The sequence below is a fragment of the Artemia sp. Qi Xiang Cuo genome, chromosome 9 (assembly GCF_049724085.1).
Source record: "Artemia sp. Qi Xiang Cuo chromosome 9, ASM4972408v1, whole genome shotgun sequence".
In the NCBI taxonomy this organism is placed as follows: Eukaryota; Metazoa; Arthropoda; class Branchiopoda; order Anostraca; family Artemiidae; genus Artemia; species Artemia sp. Qi Xiang Cuo.
Genome location: NC_142802.1, coordinates 43,035,560 through 43,062,608, shown reverse-complemented (window position 1 = coordinate 43,062,608; position 27,049 = coordinate 43,035,560). Strand labels below are relative to the sequence as shown.

General features: G+C 36.1%; 1 protein-coding gene across 4 annotated transcripts in view; it reads left to right on the top strand.

Annotated features, from left to right (window-relative positions):
* mub (poly(rC)-binding protein mub) overlaps positions 1 to 27,049 on the top strand; it is a 212,067-nt gene that overhangs the window by 176,197 nt on the left and 8,821 nt on the right. For 3 of the 4 annotated variants that reach the window (XM_089094590.1, XM_089094591.1, XM_089094589.1), the window contains exons 9-10: positions 4,033 to 4,167; positions 11,453 to 16,578. In XM_089094590.1, the coding sequence (XP_088950716.1) occupies positions 4,033 to 4,167; positions 11,453 to 11,741 (424 nt within the window). In that variant the 3' untranslated portion in view covers positions 11,742 to 16,578. Of the gene's footprint in view, positions 1 to 4,032; positions 4,168 to 11,452; positions 16,579 to 27,049 lie in introns of those variants that run through there. The other variant, XM_089094592.1, reaches the window with a different exon arrangement.

Below are 27,049 nucleotides of genomic sequence, written 5' to 3'. Positions count from 1 at the left end.
CGCAAAGCTGGGGTGGAAGCCCACTATGTTTTCATGATTTTGGATTCATGTCGGTTTAAATCACTTACTTGTTGAAAGATCCAGAAAACATGATAAAGATCTCCATGGAAACAGTGTAATGCAGATGAATTCATCAAGAGCCTGTATGCATCATTCAGCTTCAAGAGAGGAAGAGAAGTTTGTGGACAGGACTTGAAACTTTTGCTGCTTTCAGTTGGGTATTATAAATAGGCAAGAGTGAAAACAGAAAAGTAGGCATTCATGTAGATGAATAGTTAAAAGATAAGTATAAAAAAGGAAGAATTATGAAAGACTCAGAACAGAAAAAAAAAATCGCCCCAGTTTCCATATTATTCCCAAACCTCGTGACGCCTTGACTCTGATCTTATCAATATGCCGGTAGAACGGTACATCCACTCGAAATATGAATCTCTACTGCTGTAGGACACCTAATGTGTATACCTGAAAAAATAAGATCTACGACTTCTTTACATCCAGAGCTCATAGACCAGTTTCATGTCTGAGATAAATTTTCTTGGTCATTATTTGCAGCTTCAATGTAAGGGAATTGTTCAATGTAATCTGCTACAGCAGCACCTAACGTAGCGTTATCCATAGATGCAATCATTTTTTCGTGTATATTTGATGATGTTGTTTGTGTGGTTTGACAATGGAATTTCTGACACATTCCTTAGCCAATCAAAATTAAGGGAAAGAAATAGTTAGTATAAAGATAACACGAAAGACGCTTTAGTATTAGTTATTCAAATCTTCTGGTAAAGATCGAGCAGAATTATGTACTCTTTTTTTTGTTCTGTTGCTGTTTGATGGTCCTGACGTCGATTATATTGACTTGTAGAGCGTTTTTTTTTTCCTTTTTTTCAGAATACAAATTCCAAGAACGTTGGATAATTTGGATATTTTCAAAAGGCTTTTTGTTGTCTTAGATTTTTGTACTGACTGCTATTAGCGAATACCTTCTGCGACGTCGAAAAATGGGAACAAGCTTTAAAAAGAGAATTGGTGAAATTTGGTTCGTCGAATTACAAAACTCTAGGAACTGGCAGTGTCGTGGCTCTTATTTGCAGTAAATTTTCCTCATAATTTGGGATCAGAGACAAATTTTCTTCAAGTAATGGGTTTATCAATGGTAACACTTTCATCTCCCTGTTTGGCAAGTTTTCATGGGTATTTCATCTAAAATTCGGCTTTGGATAATTTTTCATTAAAACTTCACCTGGGCCATTTTTTTTTTTTTTTTTTTTTTGCTGATGTACTTTCTTACAGGAGGCTGCTCATTTTGGCATCATATACACCATCTATTTTGGCATCAATAATCTGTACTGTCAGACTTTCTATTTCCTATTAATCGTTACAGAATGGAAGACATAATGCCGCTTTGAACTAATTCGCGCATTCTTTTAAAATTGCCAAAAAATCATTATTAAGAAAGGGAAATATACCAAACACAAATAAGCGTTGAAGATTGATTTAGCTTAGAAAATTTTATTAGATTTACCTCTTCAATTCAATCGTTTATTACCCACAACTACAAGAGAACAAGTAGTAGAAGTGGAATATAAGCTACCTCTTGTGTATCTTTTGGTAAACAACAGGTATTTTCTGACTAATATAGTTCGTATATGAGGGCAGAACGCGGAGTTTTTCGGCTGATCTTTGATATAGCTTAAAGGAGTGCAAAATTTACTAGTACTTAATACTGGTTTAGCGTAATCAAGCTTGGGGTCGTCAAAATAGATTTGAATCTCCAGTAAAAAATGTTTTAGATGCATCTTTATCTTTCTCAGAAGTTTCTTCCTCAATGAGAGTAACTATTGACAAGTTAAATGACATATTGCATAGGTGACAATAACCAAAATCGTAGATGTAAGGGCGTAGGAGGTTTTTGTCAAAAATTAAATACTAAAGGAAGTACGAATACACTTTTTTTCTTTTCCTTTTTTTTGTGAAAACGCAGATATTGACTGATATCATGTAATTTAGGCAAGATAATCCACCAACCTTTTTTCATTGTTCCGTGCCGCCGTTGACAAAGTATTAGACGAAACATTATAAGGTCTTTAAACTTGTTCAAGCAAACCAGTGCCTGCTGCATTGAGTGACGGCATTACAGTACATTTTTGGGTTAACAGTGTAGTGTATATAAGGTTTCTACTTTAGCCCCCCCCCCCCCGCAAAAAATGAATATAAGAACCATTATCTGCAACTTATTAGCAAACCACTGTACTCATTTTCTGACTTCGTAAAAAAGGTATATAAATATAGCACAGAAACTCATTTTTGGAAAAAGATCGTATAGATTTGTACATTTTGCAAGTACGCTATGTTTTCGAACGAAGATTTGGCTTAAATAGAAATCAAGCATCCGAAATATCGTGACTAAGAAAGATAATTAGTATTTAATTATGATTTGCATTATGCGATCAAGGGAACCAAGCTGGGATATTCTCTAGTGTCAGCTTTTTCCCGTGGAAACAGATCGATCTAAATTAGGGGACTCGATTCGTCAGACAAGATATTGCTTTTTGACAAGAGACAAAAATTTGTTCTCGTTTAAGCATGCTTTGTATGCTTTGGTTACCAGGTTGTATCTAGGAAATTATTTTAGAGGAGGGGTATTGGAAGTCTTAAGAAGGTCAAGAAGGGTGTTTTTCGTCTTATTTTGTGAAACAATAAAACATTATAATTGGGATCCAAATTTGATAGGCAGGGATGCCAATTAACGGGGGGGGGGGCACCCCCGCCCTAGATTTTGAAAAATACCTTTTTTTTTGCATTTCCATCGAAAAATGCCTTGTTATAGGATCGACTTTAAATGGGTGTGTACTGGAGTTTTCTTCTAAGTGACTTGGTTATTACATTCAGTGCTATAAAAGTAAATAACCGATAAAAATGTTTGAGGAAAAATACTTGCCTTGTATACTTACTTCGATTTCTAAAGAGTTTAGAGCTTGTGTTTCTTAAAGAAGAATCCTGTTGTGACAAAGTACAAACATCTTAAACTTATGCAAATTGTGTTGAACAACATTAGCCATAATGTGAGTTCGCACCATGGAACCCAGGGAGCTGAATTCATGTGAATTTAATTTGTGTCAAGCTTAAATTATAAAAGATATATATTAAATTGCAAGATTGACTTCGACATTTGACAAAAAAAATCACCAAGAATTACAAGTTTGTTATTTCGAGCGGTATATCGTGCTATCTGCAGTAATTACCCGGGCTCTAACGATGTTTTTCCACGCAAAAGTGCCTATTTTGTGTGAGGAAAAAACCCTAATTGTAGAAATTTCGGTTAGTTCTAATTAACATAGAAACCAACTCATAAATTCTGCCTTTAAACTAGTTTTTTTTTTTTTTTTTTTTTTTACAATGATTTTTCGAAGGGTGTAAATCGGACAGTTAATATAGCAACATGCTTGACGCATATATGTGACCAAGGAGTCATATTTTATTCTAAGATGTATGAGGCAGGCCAAGATTAAGGACAGCTTCTGACTCTGGATTCTACGGCACTCTTTCCCATACTCGTTGTCTATGTTTGCCCATGTTAGTTGCATTACTCCCATAAGTTTAACAAAAAAAGGCGTAGTATTTATCATACAATGGAGACACATAACAGGTTGAATTAACGGTGTATTGTTGAACCGCTCAGTGTTAAAACGAATTATGTCTGGAGTTTTTTCTGCGTTGACAGTTCTCACTAAATTTGTGTATAGCTACACGCTTTTTAGGGCTAAAGTCTACCCCAAAGCTAATTCTATTGTTTTCTAACTATAACTGATTTTAAAAATTTAAACTTAAACAAACAAACAAAAAAATATCGAGGGTTATAAGTTTTGTCATTCAGTTAGGGAGCTCATATTTCAAAATTTATTTTCAGGCTTATTCCGCTTATATTTCTTTTTAAAAAGGAATAAATTTCATCTAATTTTCATTTAGAATCACCTCTATATTTGACTTTCTATTCAAAGTTATTCAGTAATAATCATTTAATCTGATTCATTTTAGGCAAGTTAGCGGTGCTATGATTCGGATCTCAAACTGTGAAGACCGAGAGGGCGTAACACCGACAACCGAAAGAACTGTTACCATCACTGGCTCACCAGAATCAGTGGCCCTTGCTCAGTACCTTATCAACACCAGGTTAGTACTTACTTTGGTTTGGCTTCATTTTTGCTACTAATTGGGTTAGCTTTGGATCTTTTGTGTTTCTAACTTTATTCACTGTCTTCATTACTAAACTGATAGGGTATTTAAAAAAATGTAGAATCGTACTTTATTAAAAGTTATGATCTTATCTCCCTCGCGTGTGATTTGACGTACAGTTGCTGAGTGTAAGAGAGCAGAAATTCTACGGGGTGGTTATTGGATAGCAAATATTATGTTTACGTAAAAAAAAATTGTTATTTTATTTTAAAAAGAAAAATTAATGCCCTGCTTTTTATTAATTCAGTACTTTCTTATTGTTTTGAGTCTGATCAGTGTCTATCAGCTATGTAACGTTCAATTATATAACGTAACACTTGCAGAATACTCGCTTTCTGAATTAATGAATCAGAGTTTATATAAAATGAATAGTTATTTTTAAATTGTAAATGTGAAAAACAGCTTATGCACGATGTTATTAGTGATCATATTATCTTTCTTTTTCTTTTTTTTATCTATGGTATATAGTATTTAGGTTATAGAATTAAGAAAAATAAGTAAATCCCAAACAACAGTATGGCAAAAGTTAGGAATATCTGTGTCATTGCCTCCTTTTACCATCTTTCTTCTTGTTATTTCTGTTCAATGTTCTACTGATAGCAGTTGTCGTTGGTAAAGCTACATATCTAGTTTGTTTGCCCCCCCCCCCCTTCTCCTCACGAGATTTATTGATATCGCTTTATGAAAAGGAATAAGCTAAATTGGGTGGTACAGTGCGCAGAAAGGCTATGTTCGAGCCTCATTGCAGTCACACTTGTCGATAAAACAAGCCACCACTCATTGGTTGTGTGTGTTTTTCAGTGGTTCTAATGTCAAAGTCGTACTACAGAGGCGGGAAATTAAAAAGACATGAAATTTGCTTGAAAGGCTTGTATTAACACTATTTTGTTCCCAACTATAGCCAGCTTATACTTTGTTTTTATATTTTTGGCCAGATCCATCTTTCAGCTAGCAAGGCCGTACCCAGAGGGGGGGGGGTCGGGGAGTTTGAACCCTCCCGAAATGTTTTTTTGACTCGTAAAAACGTAACGTTAATGGATATAAACAAATTTTGTATGCGTTTTTTGAGGTTTGTTTGTGTAATCCCCCCCCCCCCCGAAAAAAAATCATTGAGTAAAATCCCCTCCGAAAAAAAATTCTGGGTACGGCCTTGACAGCTAATATAACTACTGCAGTAAGCCTCAATCGTTTGTATTTTCAAAAGATCGTGCCTCTTTTACTGTAATCTTTCAAGTATAGTATGTTCTCGACAAATTATACACCAGATACATAAATGGCGATGTAGTCGTACTGTAATGTTGATTTTGGCCACAATTGTCGCTATGATCTGACTGGCCATTGGTCCTATTGTAATGGCAATGTTACACCGCTAAATTATGAGTACCGCTAAAGTAACGTAAATTGTTGGCAGCAAAATGAAAACAACGCTCGTTCTTTTAGGGGATTTTGAGGGGGTGGCCAGCATAACTTTTATTTGTTACAATTTCTGCTCGTTGAATTTTTAATTTTATTTCTTATTCAAATTTCTGTTCTTTTCAGGCTTTATTTATTCATTCATAGTAATTTCGGTTTGTTATAAGCTTGACTTGTTGTGTGACTTTGTTCTGGTAAGAACTAAAATGCTGGATTACAATTCCAGTTTTGTCTATAATTTGAGTGTGCAGTCCAAGCCTCCAATCAGGATATAGCTCCTCTTTGCATCCGTTTCGCCTTTAGCAATGCTACAAAGCCCTAGAGCTCGGACTTGTCTTGTTTTTGCACAGAGTCGGTACTTCTTTTTTTGCGCCGATTGTCCTGTTTTGGTATTGAGTCAGGACTTGAGCTTAGCTCGCTTGTGCATCGATCCAGTCTGTAGCAATCCTATGATATTCCTTGCTTGGACTTGGCTAGCTTCCTTGACTTGGCTAGCTTTAGCACAGACTCAGAATATAGCACTTTTTTTTAGACGCGTACGTCCCTTCTACTGCCTTTGTGAAAACGTGTTTAGTTTTACTCAAAGCGCACGGGCAAGTTCCGTGGCCCATGGGGGCAAAAGAGGGCAAAAGGAATGACCTATCAAAGGTGTGGGCCACTTCTGACACCACCCATCTTTCGTACGAAAGGCTCTGGGTCCACTTAAATTTGGAAGGTAGTCGTGAAGTAATTTCGCAAGAAATTCCAGTGGCCTGAAATTTCTATCGGATTTTTTTTTTTTTTACTATACAGATGTGTCCTAAATTTCAAGTTGATCTGGATATTTTCATGTGGAAAGCAGATGGATCTTCTCGAGTCTCTGTTAGAGAAATGTCACACACATATGGAAACCCATCCCCTGTTTTATTTGATAGGTCGGAGAGAAGAATTACACCTTAAAACGTGTCATCTTCATCTTCCGTTAGCCTAAGGTGGTTGCCTCTTAAGTTTCTAGCCGGTTGGGGAAAAACCTGTCCACCTCTCTGTTGAAAAGTTAGCAGCGGGATTGTTTTGGAAGAATTTTAGGCCCAGTTTCTATCTCTAATCATACAGATTGAAGATCCTTCTTATGGTTCTTTGTCAAGCAAGGTGACATATTCCTACCTTATGCTAAAAGAAATCGCTTTTGAGGTGAAGGTGGTTTTGGAGGGGTTAAGGGCCCACTTTGGTCTTCTAATCATAAAGATTGACAATCTTTGCGTAATTCCGAAAGGACTGTTTGCCGAATTGATGCCTCCGGTTATACTAAAATATCTTGCGTGATCCCTGTTTCTGAAAGGTGCAACGTGCACACCTTTTCTACCAAAATGTCTGTATGAAGAATGAGGCATTTGCACAATATGGGGCCATTGCCCCTGTGCTCATTTGTTCATCTCCCCTTGGAATCACATTTTGTTAGACCATTTGACGATTCTAAGTGAAATGGCTTTCGAAAAATTTTGATCCTACGCCATGAGGGGCTACGGGTTGTCTGGGGGTGATAAAGGGCTCATAAGTTAACATAGTGCGTTGAGTCTAATATCTCATCAGTATAGTGTAAACACTAAACTGGTTTTGTCTGAACTTACCATGATAGTAATAATGAAAACTTTTCTTAGAATTCCCACTTTCTCATCTCTGAAAAAAAAAAAAAAAAAAAAAAAAAAAAAAAAAATCTGGACAAGACAATAAACAAGAGCAAACTACTCTAAAATTTTGGCCATGATTTCTCAGAATAATATAAAGCATATCTACATATGTTAAATGTACAAACATAAGCGTATCTTTAAACACTGGTTTGCCAAACAGACGCTTTTCGCGCCTTTTTGCTACTTTTTATTCTCGTCGTAGATTAAAAGGTGGCTAGTCCCCTGAAGACTTAAGAGCTATTCATTTCTCTCTATGTGGTTTCTTATACCTGAACGTTAAACGTGTCCTACCTTTGACTAAAATGGGCCTTCGACAGAAAATATTTATTACCCAGGTTGAATACTAAGTATTTTTGGCGAGGGGGATTCAAGAAAAATTCTTGAGGCTTTTGTACTGAGTATGGAATGAGTAATGGACTAACTTTATCTGCATTAGTTATTTTATTACTTGTTCTCACTTGGAACTAAAAAAAATAGCATTAGGTCAGTTAAATCCAGCCAGTTAAGAACTTTATGAGAAGGATCTTGGAGAGCTTTTATTTTTAGTATTTTCTGCTCGTTTTTTGTCATGGTGTTTTGTGTGACAAGTCTTTCTGAGAATTTTGAAATCGATTGTTCGTGAATGCCAATAGCCTCCTGAGCCTAAGAAATCAGAAAAATGTTTCTCCTCTGAAAAGAGAAACGGATAAAGCATTGATTTTTTTTTTTTCATAAATAGTCAATAACTATCATTATGATTAACCAGACTTGTATTGAAAGTGTTCCCTGGGAATAAAATGGAATTTGTGATTTGAATATTTTGTTTGTCTTTCTGATGTAATTTTTAAGCATAAAAACAGACAGGAATGCATAGGAAATGAGCTGCTTGTGCGCATAATTCATATGACTATTATACGGTCATTATATCAGCTGCAATTCAGCTGGAACTTATTAAAAATGAGACAGAAGATTCCGCTTTCCAGAAGCTTTGCGTGAGGCATAACCTGAAGCAAGGCCGTAGACGGGGAGGGGGGGTAGTGTATTTGAACAATTAGTTAGGGCTATTAAAGCTTCCGTCAACCGATTGACTCCAGAATGATTGACCGTCTAGGAACCTGTTTGACGCTTGAGTCAAGCGTTGTCGGTGATTGATAGAAAGTTTTTATGACTCAATCATTTTGGTCAAAAGCAGTGTGTTAGATTAGCTTTGGTCAAGATTGAAGGTTTGGTTGAAGGGTCGATTGAAGGTTGATTAAAGCACACTTCAATCAATTGACAGAAGTTTTTGATCAAAATGATTGACCGTCTAGGGCCTCCTTAACATCAGCAATGATTGTCAATTCAATGCCCATGATTTCAATCCGGCTTAATATTCCAATTTTTCTAAGCTTATTCAGTTCCTTAATAAGACTACTGCTTCAGTCTGTTAGAATTGAAACTCGATCTCAAATTTTTGAAAATTGGTTGATTATCATCAACACGTCTCCTTTATTACAACGCCAAAATGAGTAATAAATTGCTAAAATTCGTCATAATGCGCAAGAAAACTAGGCAGCAACGTGGCCTTTTTTCCTCTTAAAAATTGCTGGAGTTGCTAACTTCATTTCTTTGACTGATCTGGGAAATGAAAGTACAAGGGGACCGAGCTTCGCTCGGTGAAAATAGAAAATAAAAGACGGTTTTTTAATCTCTTTCGAGGAATAACTTTAATTTTCTTTTTTCTTATTCCTCAAATCTTTTTGCACATTTATATCAATAAATTCTTGTATACTATCGACAATCAAGTTAAATCGTAATGTGCCTTTTCAAATATTCAGCACAGACTTCTGACATCTTCAGCAAAATTTATTATAAATACGTAAAATATTTGTGATGTCATTCATATGAAATTTTTTTTTTTTTTTTTTTTTTCAAAATTAGGGCCCTTAAAGAATTTTCCCAAAGCCGTGACCTATCTAGATCATTTTTACACTAGAAAATATTATGCCAATTTTCAGGAAAAAAAATGTAGTGCTGTTTTTGAGAAAAAAACTACAGATAAATGAATAAATATAAATATTTGATTCTGCTGTTTATTTAATAGGATTACTTATTTATGTCTATTTTGCTTGTATAGGCTACCAGATACTTCCCAGAATACAATAGAAAAAAGTGAGCTTTAATTATATTGGACGTTTTCCCCAGCCATTCCTTATCTTCATTCGCCGTTTATACAGTTGAGTACAAATAATTTGACCACTAATGAATCATACTTATTGAAATCCTTTAGATTTTACGGATTTTATTAGTCCTTGTAGGGAACGTCCATCCCTTAAAATTAACGGACTTGGGGCGACAAATTTGTTAAGCACGTAATTTTTCTTAAGAAGTTATCTGGTAATTTATGCTGCTACGCTATGAGCAGCTGATTGTTAGTACCGATATATAGTATTTTGAAGTCGTGAAATTCCATAGGAATATTAGAATTCCATTATCAAGTAAAGAATGTGTCGTAATGTGGAGTTCCTAGTGAAATTATATAAATTTTTCTTTTCTGCTGAGACAGACTTTTCTTTTTTTACTTTGCTACCCTTAAGGGGATTCGATACCTTAAAAATCATTTTGCGAGCCTTAACGTCGGCTGACCATCTCGAAGACAAAAAGTCCATTTGAGAATTCTCCAAGGGGGCTAGTTATCATTTTATGATATTGAGAATTTGTGCTTTGGCTGTGAAATTTGATTTAAAAGACCCTGAAACTATGTCGGTAAGTCAAGATTTGCAATAACAATGGGTAGCACCACAGGGAACTCCCAAAGCTGCTAAAATATCAAATGACGTTTCTTTTCAGCTGATTTTTGGTGTTTTCCTAGCAGGTAAGCTTGGACATTTTTAGGGATTGCCCTTTTCTGAACTTAAAAAAAAGATTCTGCTCCGTTTAATTTTTTTTTAAAATCACAATTTGTAATGATATAAGTTGCATCAAAACTGAATATCTCAATCTCCGGCGCAAAACGAGAGAAGGTAAATGGTTCTTCTGGGCTTTCTGGGAAAGTAAGTGTCGGCTTCTATTTTTCTGCCGTTTATTCAGATCTCTTATCCAAGCTCTATAAGTTATGGCAAGACCGCCCAATCAATTCTAAATAGTTCGGCCCTACAAACTAAAAACGTTTATAATGGACGAGAGACGTTGATTTTTTAAGATATCGCATCCTTTTAAGGGAGATTGAAAGGGTTGAACAAATTGTTTCCTCTAATTTAACATCGCGTATTGATTTATTAAGTTGCACTTGTATTTGGTCTAATTTTAGTGGTTAGTGCAGTGGCGTCAATTTAAGGAGGGCATTTGCCCCCATAGATATATACCTCGCTTATAGATTTTGAATATTTTTTTTGGTATCTTCACTGAAAAACCATTTTTTTTTTGTATTTTCGTCAAAAAAAAAATTGAATAAAACAACAAAATTGCCCCCCTCCTCCTAAATTTTGAAAAATACATTAAACCCTCCCCTAATTTTCATGAATTGACGCCATTGGGTTAGTGCTTGATTGGATTGTAGTTTGTTTGATGTAACTAGTATTTTATTTTAATTCCTGTTAAAGCTTATTTTCCTCTTTCTTAAATTTTCCCATTTTTTTAGCCTGCAAAACTCCTACTGTGTAAGAAAAAAATAACACAGAAAACAATTTAGCTTAAAGTAAGCTTAATGATTTTGCATTGTTTCAAAAGAATTACTTTTAAGACAGTGTTTTGGTGAATCCCTTTTTAACCAATTATAGATATTGGTACTTAAACAAAATTTGAGTTTGAAAATTAGTGGTTCCTGTTTGACTTAAATTGAAAAAAAAGTAATTCCAAACTGAAAAAATGGTCTATGTACAAGTCATTTTTGCCCACTATGTGAATTTCTAAAGCATCAAATATTTAAAAATAGCAACAAATTGCACTCTAACAGCTTTGCAGGATGCTTTTTGCACTGTTTTTTGCTTTAATGCTATCTTAATTTGTGCTGAAACCAAACCTCTAATCCTGCCCTTTTTTTCTTTTCGTTTGCCTTGATGCACCGACCCTGGCATCGTGGATGGCTTTGAACCTTTCTACCTGGAACTTAAATCGGCATCTGGATCGTTCTGTCTCAATCCTTGTGTGTCTGTATTCTCTTGTTGCTTTCTTCCGTTGAGTAGAGTTGAAGTACAAAAAGCCTGTTCTGATAGTGAAATATGTGAAACCGTCACTGCAGAGGCTGCTGCTCGTGCACTCAGTGTTGCTCAACCTTTAGCGCAAGTGCTCACTAAACCTGGCGCATTATCCAATATCAGTACCCTCCCTGGTTTAATGGCAGTTGAGAGTTTGAATGAGCTAGTCAGATCTTTGCAAGAAAATGCAGTTAGCTGTAGTATAGGTCGCGATAGGCTACAGCTTCGTTCTAGCTCGCCGTCCTTAAAACAGGGTAGGAAATACTCCCCATACTAAATTGTTCATCTTAGTTGCTCAGTTTTGAATCCAGTATACGTTCTGGAGGTTTTTGTCATATGTTTTATGTAAGACAATTGTTTTACTGCGCCCTGTTGTATGCCATTGTTTTTGTTTAGCAATAATAAAGGATCTTTTAGGTCAGTTAAGCATCAATAATTGATTCCAAATTGGGCATATATTTGCCGATCGGGATGGTAAAATCCTAATTTGTCTACCGATATATATCTGAAGTCAGCATTGCCATGACATTATTTCTTACTTGCATAGTTTTAACCCAAGTAGCTTCTAAAAGTCCGGTAGAAAGCAAATTTGACAAAAAGTAGCCCAATCTGGCATCAATAATTTGAAGTTTTTAGCGAGAAGTGCTTAATGCCCCTATGTATTCTTGAGTATTGCTTTACTACCTTTGTTCAATTTGTATACTCATTGTAAACATTTATTATGCGATACTAATGCTTGCGTTATAGAATGTCTTGCCTTTTTATGGCTTGAATTATTTTTTTTCCTTTTTATGACCTGAAGAAAGGAAAATCAATTGCTAGTTGTTTCTTTCTTTCTCTTTAATCCTTCGACGAGACCTAACCTGTTTTTACTGAAGGAAAGAAAAGAATGAAACTGAGGAGGAAGTCTATAACACCTATTCAACTTCAGAAAAACTTAGGTTAATGTTAGTATTCTCACGTTTTTGTATGTCTAACATTTTTAGCAAGTAAGTTTCAATCATAGCAGATTTTTGCGTATTCCTGGTACCATCTGCTAGTCCTTAGTGGAAGAAAGGGGAACCAAACCCTTGGAAATATTATTTAACCTTGTAAGTTTTTGGGGTATTTCTCTGCAAAGTCCTCCGTCAAAAGCTAACTAAAGACAACTTTTCCCAGTATTTTGGATGCTCTAATTTCTTATTTTTAATACAAATAACCCGTGGAAGTCATTTTTTTCTTTTTTAAAATTTACATGCACTTATTACCAGTGGTGTTAATGTGCCCTCCCTCCCCCCCCCCCCAAAAAAATACCCGACTTTCCCCGTAGATTTTGAAAAATATGTTTTATGTGGTATTACCGTTAAAAAAAACTTTTGGGTTTTTTATTGATAAAAAAAAAATCCCCCCTTCTGCCCCTCCCCCTAAACTTTTTTTTAATTAAAGCCACTGCTTATTATGTTTTTTTTTAATGAAACTATGTCTGGGTTTGTCTCAAGGATTAGGTTAAAAAAATAGTTTTGATTGAGGATAAGTATTCGGAGAAAAAACTCACTGAAGTATTTAATAGACAATCATTAGGAAATTAGAGTAAATCTTACTTTATATACTTGGCAAGTGTCCGAAACACCTAGCCATTTAGGCAATGTTATTTAATAGGTAGCTAAAGTCAATATTCTTCGAAGAACTTTTACAATTAGAGTTTAGTTGGTTCCCGACCATAGCAAAGGAGTATGCCCTGTTTTGTCTCTCAACTGGAGGGTCGATTTTTTTTTTTGGGGGGGGGGGGCTTGTAATTTTATGTCTGGGAGGAGGTGAAAAATATTTTTAAAAGGTTCTTCGCGGAAGATTTTAAGCTACGGGTTTTTTTTATTTTTCATGTCTTCGTCCTAAAGGCTCTCTGGCTAGTTTAGTATAAAAAATAAACTATTGCTGTGGAAAATTGTTATCTAAACAAGTAGTAAAGACTATGTAGATTTTGGGACTATTGTTTTAGTTGGTTCAATGAGGAGTTTTGCAGAGAAATCTAATTTTCTGCCTTCAACGATCATCAGTAAATCATCAGTATTCCCTCCAGGATAATTGCTATAAAATAAACATGGTTTTGGTGATATAATCGCGGATAAAAGAAATTTGAAATAAATTTCAAGAAATAAAGTTGTTGTTGCAGTTGTCCAGTTGATTTTTGGATTTCTTACTTGATAATGAAAGACCGTAAATCTGTAATTATAGTTCACTAGGTTTGAAAAGTTCTAGTTAATTGTGCTTTTTTTCTGTTATTTGTTTGAATGGCTGAATTATTTCACTGCTGTGGTTTTTTGAGTTTTATTTTACCTCTTCGCTTTTCTTCTATCCTTCTTTGTCACATAAGTAGCGAAACATTGGGATTTTCCATCAGATTTCCTGTTCTTAAATATGGAAAAAATTATACTTTCATCTGTTATAAACAGTAGTCTTGAAAATCTACATTTAATTTGAATATATCAGTATTTTCACATTGGAAACTTTCCCACTAATTAATTTTATGGTCAACCACGCCCATTATTTGATATGATACTTGTTATATTTCTCCCCTTCTCTGCAAAATTGAAATTGCTAAAAGCTAAATAGTTGAAACCGTTTACGGAGGACTTTTGGAATTTCGTATTATTACAGTGGTAAAATTAACTATTAGGTTGCACAAGACAACCATGTTCAAATGCTTTTATCTTATCAGCTTAATACCTGGTTGAAAGTTTTTGATTAAAGACACAAAACAATTATTAGTTCCTTTAAACGGGAAGTTTAATTGATCTAAATTGAATGAAGATCTTTGAAGATGAAATAGTGTATCCTAAAAGCTACTGAAGGAAGCTTTCTCTGAAACTAATAAATACAATATTTGGAAGTTTCTCTTTTGCATACTTTTACTACTTTTATATTTTTTTTTCTCTATTTTATGTATTGCTTATGTTTTTTTGTGTTTTCGTAATTTATTTTCCTTTTTTGCCAACAAAAAAAAGAGAAGATATTGTTTTGCACACAATTGTCTAGTTTAAAGGGCGTTTTCGCTCTCTTCTTTTTATACTAGAAAGTTTGAAATTCTCCCGTAAGGGATCAATACTTCCTGTCTGAATTTAATTAAGCTATATAGTTCATAAAGAATAGGGTTTGACGATTGTAATTAGCAGGAAAATACTTCAGTATTTCTAGCTCGAAGCCCATTTAACATAATTTTATCTGCCATTTATCAAAGCTTTTCTAATCAGCTACATACTGTAACTTTCTAATGTTTTTTCTTGTTTTTCCTTTCCAAATTAAACATAAAATTTTTGTCCTGAAAAAAATCTTGTCTATGAACAAAAAACTCATTGCGGCACAAGGCCGCCTGGGGTCAACACAGCATTGCAAAGCAGAGTCTGTTTCTTGGCTATTTGATATTTAATTCTTGCAAACTAAGCCACAGGGCCACAGTATATTTCCCGTGATGGGTGAGCTTCTTTCGACAGTCAGGTCTGAACAGTAGATTTACTTTTAACCGCAAGATCTTTAAACTCCTTTTTAGTAAGAAATTACTTTATTTAGTGTCATTACTACATAAGTTTTTTCTCACTAGATCACATTTATCAGAGTAAAAACAAAGAAAAAGAAAATACAATCACGAGTCCATAACTAAAAATCTTCAGTCGAGTTACTATTTTACGCTACTTATCATAGAAAAACATCTTCAAATAAATTCTTTGTCGCGTAATCAAAACCTTAATACCATCCTTCCATACCTATGTTGGGAAAGTTCTAATTATGCCTCTGTTTAGTTTCAAGACATGTTCTCAGAAGCGATTAGCCTTTTCTTTTGGGAATAAAGAAATTTTGATTCTTTTTCTCAGCTGCGCACCTCAACCGTCCAAATCAAAATTTATTCCATTCAAAAAATTAGATTTGAGTAAAAATCACCATCTAAAGAAACCTGATCGAAAGAAACTCGTCCTATTATTTTGATCGGTAAAAGAAGGGAAAAGGCTAATCATCCCCTTTATGATATATTCTTATTTAAAAAACAGAACTTGACATCAATTTCCATGCATCCTCTATTATTATTATTGTTATCGGCGGCCTCACCCAACTAAGTTGAGGCTCAGGCCACAAAGGCCCATTGGCTCCAAATTCACCCCCCAACTTCAGACCGTAATTGCTAAAGCCAATCTATTGCAGGAATGTGCTATGTCTTTGACAGTTGACCTGAGCCTAAAAACAAAATTTATTTTTAATATAGATAATTTAAAATCATATTAGATTTTTGACTGATCGTCGCAAAAATTGAGTACAGTACGTCCATAGGCTTCCAAAATAAGTGCTATTGACCCCAAAGGGCGTTAGGATCCTCAATAGGGGCAACGGAACCCTTTATAATTTTAGACAGATTTCGCGAATAACCCAAATATGTTTATTTTACTGATTCTTATTGCTCATTTGAGTTTATAAGGAGACAGTTGGCAATTTTTCCTTTAAAAAAAGGTGGTAGGATTGGGCCTATTTTGACAAATTTATAGTTATTTGTATACCAAACGTTTTACGTATTTTCCAAATTGGGACCTATTGAATAGATAAAAGGTATTTAGAATTTTATATCTGAATGTGGAGTCACATACTGACTCTACAAAAATTCATGACTTCTTTAAAAATTCATGACAGAATAAGTATTACACATTTCATGCTTTTCAGTGCTTTTTGCCTTCTTCTTCTTTTAAGATAAAAAAAAAATGGTACGGGGAGTGTAAATACGGACTTTATAGTGTTAATTTCTTGTTTGTTTGAAGAGTCAGTTGAATCATGTGCAGCGTAATAGCCTTATAGACTATACCACAGGAGGATTTTAAAGGTCTTGTTGAAATGAAAGGAAAAGTAATCTCTAGTGCGTTTGATTGCGACTTGTACTTTGAAATCTGTTCGTTTTCACTGCCTTTGTTTGCGACGGACATCTCGTACGAAGGCTAGTTTTATTATATTTGATTAATAGCTGTATTTCATTTGTGATCCTTTCTAGTTAGTTGAAGAAAGAAGTTTGATTTTTCATTTGTGATTATAGAAATAGGTAATTCTGTCTGACATGCAGCAATAAATGGAAGTATTTTTAAATTAAATTGCTTTATATCTGATGTGCAGACTTCTGTGTTATCTTTATATTCAGTTTAGAAATGTAGGATATGTCGCTGTTCTTTATATTCTGTGTCACGGGACTGAAAATAAGTAATAAGTAACTGAAAAAAAGAGTGGATCCCCTAGTAAGAACGCATAATTTAAAATAGTAGTAGTGTAACGTTGAAGAAAACAGAATTATGATGAAAACGCTATAATAATTAGAAAAAGTATTGCATTCTCTATCTTTTGTCATACAGTTGTTATCCATGTTCTTGCACCTTAAAGCTTTTATCAGGGGAAACAAATATCGTCAAATATTCATCTGTGTGGTTTTTTTTTTAAATATAGTGGTTATGAAGTTAAAAATAAGTAACTGAAAATTATGAATATGATTTTGAAAAAAGGGAAGTACCTAGCGATCTTTGAAAAACTGTAATTAACCCCTCTATGAGGTGATAAGAGTGAGTGTGGTAATTATAGAGGCCTTAGCCTACATTCTGTAGCAAGTGAATTACTTAGTATGATGATACTTTAGACCTATAGATGATGTAACTAAAGTTTTAAGAGAAGAACAGTGTGGTTTTAGGAAGGGTAGATAATGCGTCGACCAAATTTTCACTCGTAGATTAATAATTGAGAAGTGCCTGAGTCATCAAATCTCTTTAATCCTTAGTTTTATAGATCATGAGCAAGCGTTTGATTCAGCTGATAGAACAGCTTTAACGAGGGTCATATCCTTGTGTGTTATACCAAATGAACACATTAAAGTGATTAGGGCTATGTACGAGAACAACATTGCTGCGATCAAGTTAGGAAAGGAGATTAGTAGCTGGTTTCATATTAAAGCTGGTTCCCATTTATATGGATAATTTTGATAGACTTTGTCTTAAGGAGCATAAGAAAGGCAATGGGAGAGCACGGAATCACATGGGGAGGGAAAAATTTTCTGGGCTTAGATTATGCTGATGATTTAAGCATCCTAGATGAAATTGTGAGGAAACTGAATGAACTTTTAGAGGTTTTGCGAGTTCAAGGGGCTAGTATAGGTTTTAAAATTAATATTAAGAAGACCAAGTTGCTAAGACTGGGAATAAATGAAGACTAAAGGGTGACGTTGGGTAACGAAAAGATTGATCAAGTGGAGAGCTTCACTTACCTTGATAGTATTATTTGTAAAGAAAGATGTTAAAAGTAGAATAGCCAAGACTCAGAGTGTTTTTTCATAGTTGAAAAAGGTTTGTAAGAATATGAAGACAACTCTGCGAACTAAGATTAGAATATTGTAAGCTACAGTGGTCAAGTATGGTTCTGAAACGTGGGTGCTCTGAGAAACGGAGGAGGATTTGCTAGATGTTTTCCCGACAAATGGCCTACAGATTGTTTTAGGTACCCAACAGACTGACCGTATCTCAGACAGTAAGCTGTACGAAAAATGTGGGTGAATCCCGCTTTCTAGGGCTCTAATGGGAGAAAGTTTGAGATGGCTAAGAAACGTTCTGCGGATGAAGGATAACAGATAGCCCAAAATGGTCCTTGTCGGACAACCGTCTACGGCCAAACGAATGGCAGGTCGTCCCCGCTTGGGATAGGAGGATTTCTTAAGAATGACAAGGGAAATGGGAACTCCTTGGTAGGGTAAGAAAGAGGCCTTGGATAGATTGGGATGGAGGAGGAGCCTACGTAGCTGTGTTGGTCTCAGGCGACTTAAGGCTGCAGTGAGTTGTTAGTAGTAGTAGTAGTAGACTGGCGGGATAACCATTTTCCCTACTTCATTTGCTTAGAATGATGTTGTAATGAAGATACCAGACATGAACAACTCCCTCTTCCATTTACATATCCATGATAAAGATTGGGACGCCTTATATGATTAACAAAATCCGTCAAGATATGTGATGGGAATTTTTTAATATGATTTATAATAAAAAGAAACCAATCCTTTTGGAAGGTGCAAGAGTAAATTAGATGTACATATTTTGCGATATCCGCCAGTGAATAACTGTCAACACTGGCTTCTCAGATTTTTCTAATTTTTGTATCCTTCAGGAATGGTCGCCGTTCGAGGTAAAAACGCCTGATTCCCACCACAGGTACAAAGCAAGCAATAAGAGTCCATAGAATTGAAATCTGATCACTTTCTGCTTACTTAGTATGTCTACTAGCCAATTGGACTGCTCAAGAATTATAACATCTGAACTAGTTACTTTGGCCGATAGACCACCTATAAAATTCTACCTTTGCCGCTGTAAAATATATTAAAGGATGTAACATATGGAAATTTCGACATTTCCCCAAAAATACTTTGTCTAAAAGTATCTTTATTTATTGACATTCTCCTATTTAAAAAGTTCTAATTTAAATAGAAAAGAGGTGTATCTAGAGGGTTCGACATTAAACTGGATCAAGTATGTATTTTGTTATTTTTGATAAAGTTTACCACACTTTCCAAGTAGCAAATTGGTCATGTGGTTTTTTAACCGTCTTACACAATTATAACGAACAAATAAAAGTTCAAATAGAGATCAGTATCAGGAGCATATTACTTTTTACCTAAAAAATTATTTCGCATGGACTTGATTCATTTATATAGAAAGCCACCTTCGTAACTCTTTCAAGTAGTGCTACTCCTGTGCTTCTCTTTCGGTTCCTTATTAACCCAGTTGAAACTTAGTCACGCGGAAACTGAGAGTCGCGAAGGAAACCACGCAAACAATTAATTACATATTATTTAAGTGCAATGCAATCATTATCGGGTTATAACATTTCAACGCCACTGGACCATTCAACACTTACCGCTTCGTTGCTGTCACGCTTAAAGGTCGTATTTGACAGTTTCACCCTTCAGAGGTAATGGCCAAAAACTGTTCTCAAAGAAAGAATCTGGAAGGCAAAATGTATCAACAGAAGATAAAAGCGTGATTGAACATACAGGGCCCACCTGATACTCCCTTTGAAAACAACTTAGCAAGCGCTTTTCAACAATGGCTTCAGAAGCCTAAAAAACGTCAGATACGACCTTTACGTTAGACAGCTACCATTTGAATATCTATTATTTGTAGCTTCAGTTACGCACTTTAGTGATTTGCATTCCCAATTAATATTGAAAACAGTGAATTCTCTGAGGATACTTTAACACACTAATTCTTTTGAAAAAAAACTTGTCAATTTCGCTTTTGGGATGGTGACTAAGAGTCCAAAAATCTATAATGTTTATTCCTAAAATCTAGTCAATCAACCTGTCCAAACTGTAGTATTCCTATACCAAATTTTGTCAAAGAGTATTCTGTATTTTTGTTCTATAAACTCTGATTCAAACAGTGGTATGTAAGAAACGCCCAAACCTACAAGGAGCTGGTACTACGTAAAGAAAAACCCTTTAAAACTGTATACTGATTGCATTGCAGAGGACTTTAAGCCAACTTTTAATCTTTTTCTTTAAAAAAAAAAAAAATCGCACTTATATTATACCTATTCTTGGTCAGCTCGTTTATTTTATTATATAAGAAAAAAACAAGTTGTTTCCACTGAGAGTAAGGAGCAATTTTAGAACTTAAAACGAAACGAAGTCAATCCGTATATGAGGGGCCTGCCCCCTCCTCAACCCTCGCTCTTTACACTAAAGTCTTAAAAGTTTTTTGAAAAAACACTCCTTATTCAAATTCAAGAGCGGTTGTGTTTCAAGAGTTTTTCTTAACGAAAACGGACAAATAAGCATAATTTAGTATAAAGAATGAGGGGCGAGGAAGGGGTAGCCCCTCACATATCCGGGATAATTTCTGTTTACTATAAGTTTTGATGTGGCTCCTTACTTTCAGTTGAAAAACTTGTTTTTTTTTTATTTAAATTCTGACCGTTTTTCAAATTATGCCAGGAAGTCCCCCCACCCGCCTATACAAAATTTCCCCGGGAAATTTCCTCCTCAGAGAAAATTCACACCGTGAAACATCCCCTCGCAGTAAATCTCCCCCCCCCCCTCTAAAAATTTCCGTATATTTCCCAACACCAAATACTAAATGTAAACAATGGGTAAATTGGATAGCTTACAACCATTTCCCCATAGACCATGTGGGGTGGTGTCATCCCCAAATGCATAGTTGTTAGAGTTTTCATCCTTCATCCGCAGAACGTTTCTTTGCCACCCGCCTCAGCATTTCTATCATTATTGCCTTTGAAAGCGGCGTCAACCTACATTTTTCCTACATCTTACTGTTTGAGTTGCGGTCAGTCACTCGGGTACCAAGAAAAATCCGTAGGCAAAATTGCTGGAAAATATCTAGCAAATCCTCCTCCATTTTTTGGAGCGCCCACGCTTCAGAACCATACTTGACCAGTGTCATCTCTTTAGTTTCTAATATTCTAATCTTGGTGTGTAGACTCATCTTCCTAACCTTCAAAATTTTTTCAACTGTGAAAAAACACCCTGGACCTTGGCTATTCTACTTTTAACATCTTCAATGCACCCACCATATTTTCTAACAATACTACCTATTTGTTTGTACACATCTGCTTGGTTGATCTTCTTGTTACCCAACATCACTTCTTCACTGTCACTTATTCCTAGTCTTAATCCTAGTCCTAGTGACTTAGTCTTCTTAACATTAATTTTCAAACCTATTCTTGCACCTTGAACTTGCCAAACCTCTAAAAATTCATTCATTTTGCAAACACTTTCCTCTAGTATGTTTATGTCGTCAGCAAAATCTAAGTCTAGGAGGGTTTTACTTCCCCGATTTATTACGTGTTCTCCCATTGCCTTTTATTTGCTCCTTAGGACAAAGTCCATAAAAAATATCCATATAAATGGAGATAGGACGCAACGTTGCTTCTAAATTTCACCATTAGCCACTTCACAAACCATTTTCCTAAAATTATTCCACTCATCATCTGCTACATTGTCAAATTTTAAACTCTCTAGATAGTATTTAACTGTTCCTGGAAAATTTCTCTTAGATTATGTACTCTTATATGCCCTAGTATCTTGTATTGATCCTGCCAGTCTTCGGTCTACAATTGCATAATCAATAAGAATATGTCAATTACCATCATGTTAATACCATGTTCACTTATGGACAATTTTGTAACCAAATACTGTATTGTTTATAACTAGATTGTCATGCCTCCAAAATTGCAGCAGTCTGTAACCATTACTGTTCCTTACACCAAATTTGCCTTGACTGGGATACCATCTATCCCTATTTCTACCAACCTGGGCTTTAAAATCTCATTAAAAAACACCATATTTCTCCCTGGGACTCCCGTCCCAGGGAGTCCCATTGTCTATTGATCCTGTCAATCACTAAAAAAAACAATCATTATAAATCTGTACAGCCCCGCTAAAATGTAAAAATTTTAGGTATGCAATTCTCCATAGCCTCAGCTAGAAATGACGAAAAATGATTTTGAATTGTGGGCATGCATTTATAAGGCAAGATAGGTAAGTGGGAAGGGTAATAAATTGTACCCCAGTTTGCGAAATAGCATTCTTAGCACTTGCCTATGGAAAGGGGGAGGGTAAGCTGGACTGTATTTTTGATGATATTTCAAGAAACAAATAATTCAAATATTTCGTATTGGGAATAAGACTGATGCTGTCCAAGATTTAAACAGTGAACTATACCGATATAATGTTTACAGAAAACTTGAGATGGTTGAGGGTTCGCATTGAAATCCGATCTTCGTTACCAATGCTGGTGCTCTTTGGGATCTGAAATCAGAACAGCAGTTTGCTAATTTTGGGACTCTAAGGTACCTAAAATTGGGATAGCAGTTTTAAGTTCTGACACCATAAAATTTTGGCTCTTACATTTTTTTTCAGTTTGGCTGTGAGCATAGGCACTAATTCACGAGAATGTGGAGGGAGATGGCAAGACTTTTCTTTTGATTTTTTTCATAAACACACAAAAATATATTTTTTTCAAGATCAGGGAAGGCAGCTTTTTAATTTTTTTTTCTTCAAAAATCAAGAAAGGAAAGAGACATTTTTAAAGTCTAGAGCATATTAGGGAGTCTCCTTCTCCCGACTAGTGGGCCTCTAGACCCACTAGGGGTGGAGTGGGGCGTTCTTCTAAGGATGGGGCCTCTGGGATGTTTTTCCTGCAATTGTTCTCAGTTAGGGCAACCACGGATAGTTGGTAAGACAAAAATGTTTCATTCTTAAATTTTTGGGTCTTCCGGGGAGAGGGAGGGTGTAGCAGAATATGGATATTTGTTCCCTGTTTTCTTCCATTTACATTATTGGTTATGTGTTCCTAGCCAAATAGATTTTACAGGTAATGATTCCATCGGATGTACTAATATGTTATGTACATTACTTCATGAAGATTCATGAGGGCCAAAATTACCAACCACCATCGGGGCTTCCGACTGTCACTCTTTTGGTTTTTTGTCGCACTTTTTACGGCATTTCACACATTCACTCTAGGGACAGGAGAAATCACTGTTTTTGCCAAATTTCAGTTAAAATTACTTTTTTTTTACTCTTAATTAAATTATAACAGAACAAGTTGTCACAAAATAAAAACTTCAAATTAAATTCATCATGTCCATGGATGCAACTGTTCACTGGTACTTACTTATACTTGAAGCATGAACAATCGTTTTTGCCACCTCGCCTAGTGTCTGAGATTCGGAAGTTTCGTGGGATTTTTTTTAACAGTAGGCTCCAGAGACTCATGGTGCTTGATCTTGGAGATTCACACCGTTAACCCCATTCCACGCCAAAGGATTGGTAACACCAGAATTCAAACCCCAGTTCTAAAGAGCATAAGTTTGCAAACCTAATGTGCAATAAACTTGGCATCAACTACTAACAGATACTTTTGTGCCTTACCTTGCTATCGTTTTTATTTTAGAAGAAGATCAAATGCAGAATCAAATTGAGTAAAAGAAATCAGAAGCAGTTTTGCATTGCCGCATTAGGGGCCTACTTAACTTATTTGACTTGATTTACGGCTCTTGCCAGGACGGCATAGAAGACGATGAGACCAGGTGCCTCCAGGTTGACCCATCACTTGACAAGCTTGAGTTCGTTGGATTTGTCTTTCGATCTAGTGAGGATGGGGAGTCCTCTGTTACGTTTCCATCCGTGGAGGGTCGAAGTAAAACACAAACCGTGCTGGGGTGTCATTGGGAAGACAAAAGAGGTAGCCATACCAGTGAAATCGGCAAGCTGCGTTAAGAAAGGAGCTTGCGATGTACGTGATAGGAGGGTCAGGTTGGTAACAAAGTCGGTCCAGTGAAGACCCTCAATTTTTCAAAGACGTTTGGCCTGAGCGACATCGACAGTGTAGAGGACTGATTTTGCGGCTGGCCACGTCTCTGCTCCGTATAGTAGTACAGTTCTGAATGAAGTGTTATAAATACACATTTTAGTTTGGCGGCTTATATTTGGTTTTCGCCAAATGCTATTCAGCCTCTCAACAACTGCTGACGCTTTGGCTATTCGGGATGTAAGCGCTCTCGTGGTCAAACCATCCCTCGACAATCTTTAAACCACATCTATTGATTTGCTCCCAATGTTGACTTCCTTTACAGTAGATAGTGGTGAGGACGGGGGGGGGGGCCAGATGGGTATAACTTTAGTTTTCTGTCAGTTGATCGGCATACCACTTTTGAGGCTTCTTCTGAAAGTACGTGGAGAGTTTCGGTGACTTTATCGATGGTGTCCTCGATTAGGAGTATATCATCAGTGAAGTCAGCATCAGTGGATACACGGTCTTCAAATTTGAGACTGGATCGAAGGCGATCTGTCGTGCAAGTCATGATGTAGTCTATCACTTAGTTCAAGAGCTTGAGAGTGGTGGCGCTACCTTGCCGGACGCCTGTCTTCACTGAGAACGTGGCGCTGCTTTTTCCATGGACTTACAAGTAGCTCTCCGTTCCATCAAAATCCATCGTATAGCTTTTCGAAAAGTGAGCAATAATTATGGGGTAGGCCTGTGGTTCTCAGTATCAGATAGAGCGAATGGTGATCTACAGAATCAAATGCTGCTTTGAAGTCTACAAATGCAATGTACGCTTTTCAGTGAAACTCTTTTGTCTTCACCATCAACTGGTGCATAGTGAAGATTTGATCCGGTGTGGAACTGTGGGCATGAGCCCAGCTTGCTGAGCTGTTCAAACGCAGGAAGGCAGAGCATCTGTCCGGTAAAAAGTCTGTCATGGCGATGTCATGGCGAAAAGTTTGTAGGTGCTACATAGATGTAAAAGCAACCATTCTCGTGGAAAATGGAAAAGTGAGGGCGGTGCAAAAGAAACCACAAAAACACAACTTTTCAGTGTCTGTCTTGTGGAACTGAAATAGATAAAATTCTGCAGAAACTTTATATACCAGCAGGGCACTTACCCAAGGTTTTGTTTTGGATAGGTGTGGCCCATACTATCAAAATTGTAGAAAAAGATTTATTATGAAAATACGATTTCAGCTTCAATGGCATCTAACGGTTAACATTCTTTTAAGGATTTTGTAGAGCCCTAAGACCATGCTCTGCGTAAGCGTCTGGCACCGGACTATTGCTGAACCTTTCCTTCTGGATGTCTGTTACACAGGAGTAATTTAAATCTAACACCAAAACCAACTTTTGCGATTATTGTATATGTTCAAATTGCTATATGAACTGTTCACACAGCTATAGACAGCATAAATAATGCGCGCAATGCGTAGATCTATGAATTGTAGCTGCCTCCAAGAGGGCATGAAAGAAAATTGTTAATACAATATAGTAAAAATATTTCGGTGTGCAGTTGAAAGATAATGGTCCAGGTTTGTCTGTGATAGGCTTTACTAAGTGTTCTCTTGTTCTCTGTTCTGCATATGCACCAAAAAAGTGCAAGAAGTGAGATTTTATAGCGAATGCAATAGGATGGGTGGCAAACGGTCTAAAAAGGCCGGATGTGGTTAAATGTTCAATAATTTTGTCAGGTGCAAAACCATAAGTTGCTGCAGACCGCAAACACGCGATGGTTTTCCCTAGAAGCATCTGTTGAACAAATTCTAGGGCAGTGGAATCTGCTCCTCCTATTCTTTTCGAACCACAGAGAAGGTGACTCAGCTTGAAACGGAGGAGCAAAGGAAGGTCTCCAAAAATTCTTGTTTTTTATGCATGACCCTTCAGTGAGAGTTACTTTGTACTTTCTTTTGTTTGTCCTGCACAAGGTTTATATACTGAGCAAAATTTTCAGGCAATTGAAACGTGGACCTACATCCTTTTGGACAGTTCGTGGCAAACTTACTAAGTGCTTTACTAAATAAAAAGAAATGAGTCGCACATGAGATTCATTAGCCCAAGCTCATTCCCTTCCGCTCCTTTGTATAAAGTTGGAGTCAAATACACTTTGCCAAATGAGGAACCTGCAAAATGCTGGCCAATTGGGTGCTCAGCAGGTCCACCACATCTAGGTGAACTTTTTTAATCCTTTTGTAGAGTTTTGCTATAAATGAGCAAGGAGATAGACCACAGTAACCGACATTGGAAAAACTTAAATACTTGAGCCCAATTGTTGCGTAATGTGGATATGTGGAAACCTCTTATCCCTCTGCGTAAACGGTTCCCAAATTTATACGGAGCTGAAGGGGAATGTGACAAAATACACCATTCAATTGAAAATCGTTGGCCCACACTTCCAGAATAGAAACCCTTAATTACGGTAGTGGACTTGACTGTAATGAAGTCAGTAATAATTGTGGCTAATTAAGTTAGCTGTAAACTAAACTATAAACCTTTCAACCATAAAGTGATTGAGCTTTATTATCTAATTCATTATTTAGAAGTCCATTCTAGGAGAGAACCCTCAAAAATTTTAATTACGCGTATTTAAATAAAATTAAGGGTAATATCTTAATAACCACAGGATAATTTTTAGTATCTGACGTTAGAATGATTAGAATAGTTGGTGGTGCAGCGTAAATTCTTAGCTTCACTCCTTTTAAACATAAATTACCCTTTTTGGGCCTCAATTTTCACTCGTTCGGAACACCGGCAGGTGGCAACGCTGACCATCGTTCCCGATTTTAACTAGCCTCAATTTCTTGGATAAAGAAATTAGGAAGCTGCTGCCTAAACTGTGGATCTGTAGAGGCCTGGCCCAGGTACCGAAGCACCCACTTGTGTGTGTTTTGGTTGATCAGTTTTACCTGTTTTAGCGGCTGATCAGGGACCGCCCTCAGAATCATTTTGTTTATTATGAAATAACCATTCTAACCCATTTTTGGGATTAATAGGCAGGACACGTGTTGTTACTTAAGTGTAAAATTGATTGGAAAGAGCCATAAAAACAACCGATATAAAACAACCAACCGATATAAAACAACCGATATAAAACAACTCGATATAAAAACAACCAACTTCAGTAAAAAGAACCAAAAGTTAATACCACAAGGTAAAATAAAAAACATTTGGTAGCCCACAAAATGTAACAAGAATGGTGCATTGCAATGGTGCAATTTGTGTCAATCTTGGGACAAATGTCTAGTTTCAGATTTTTTTTTCAAAT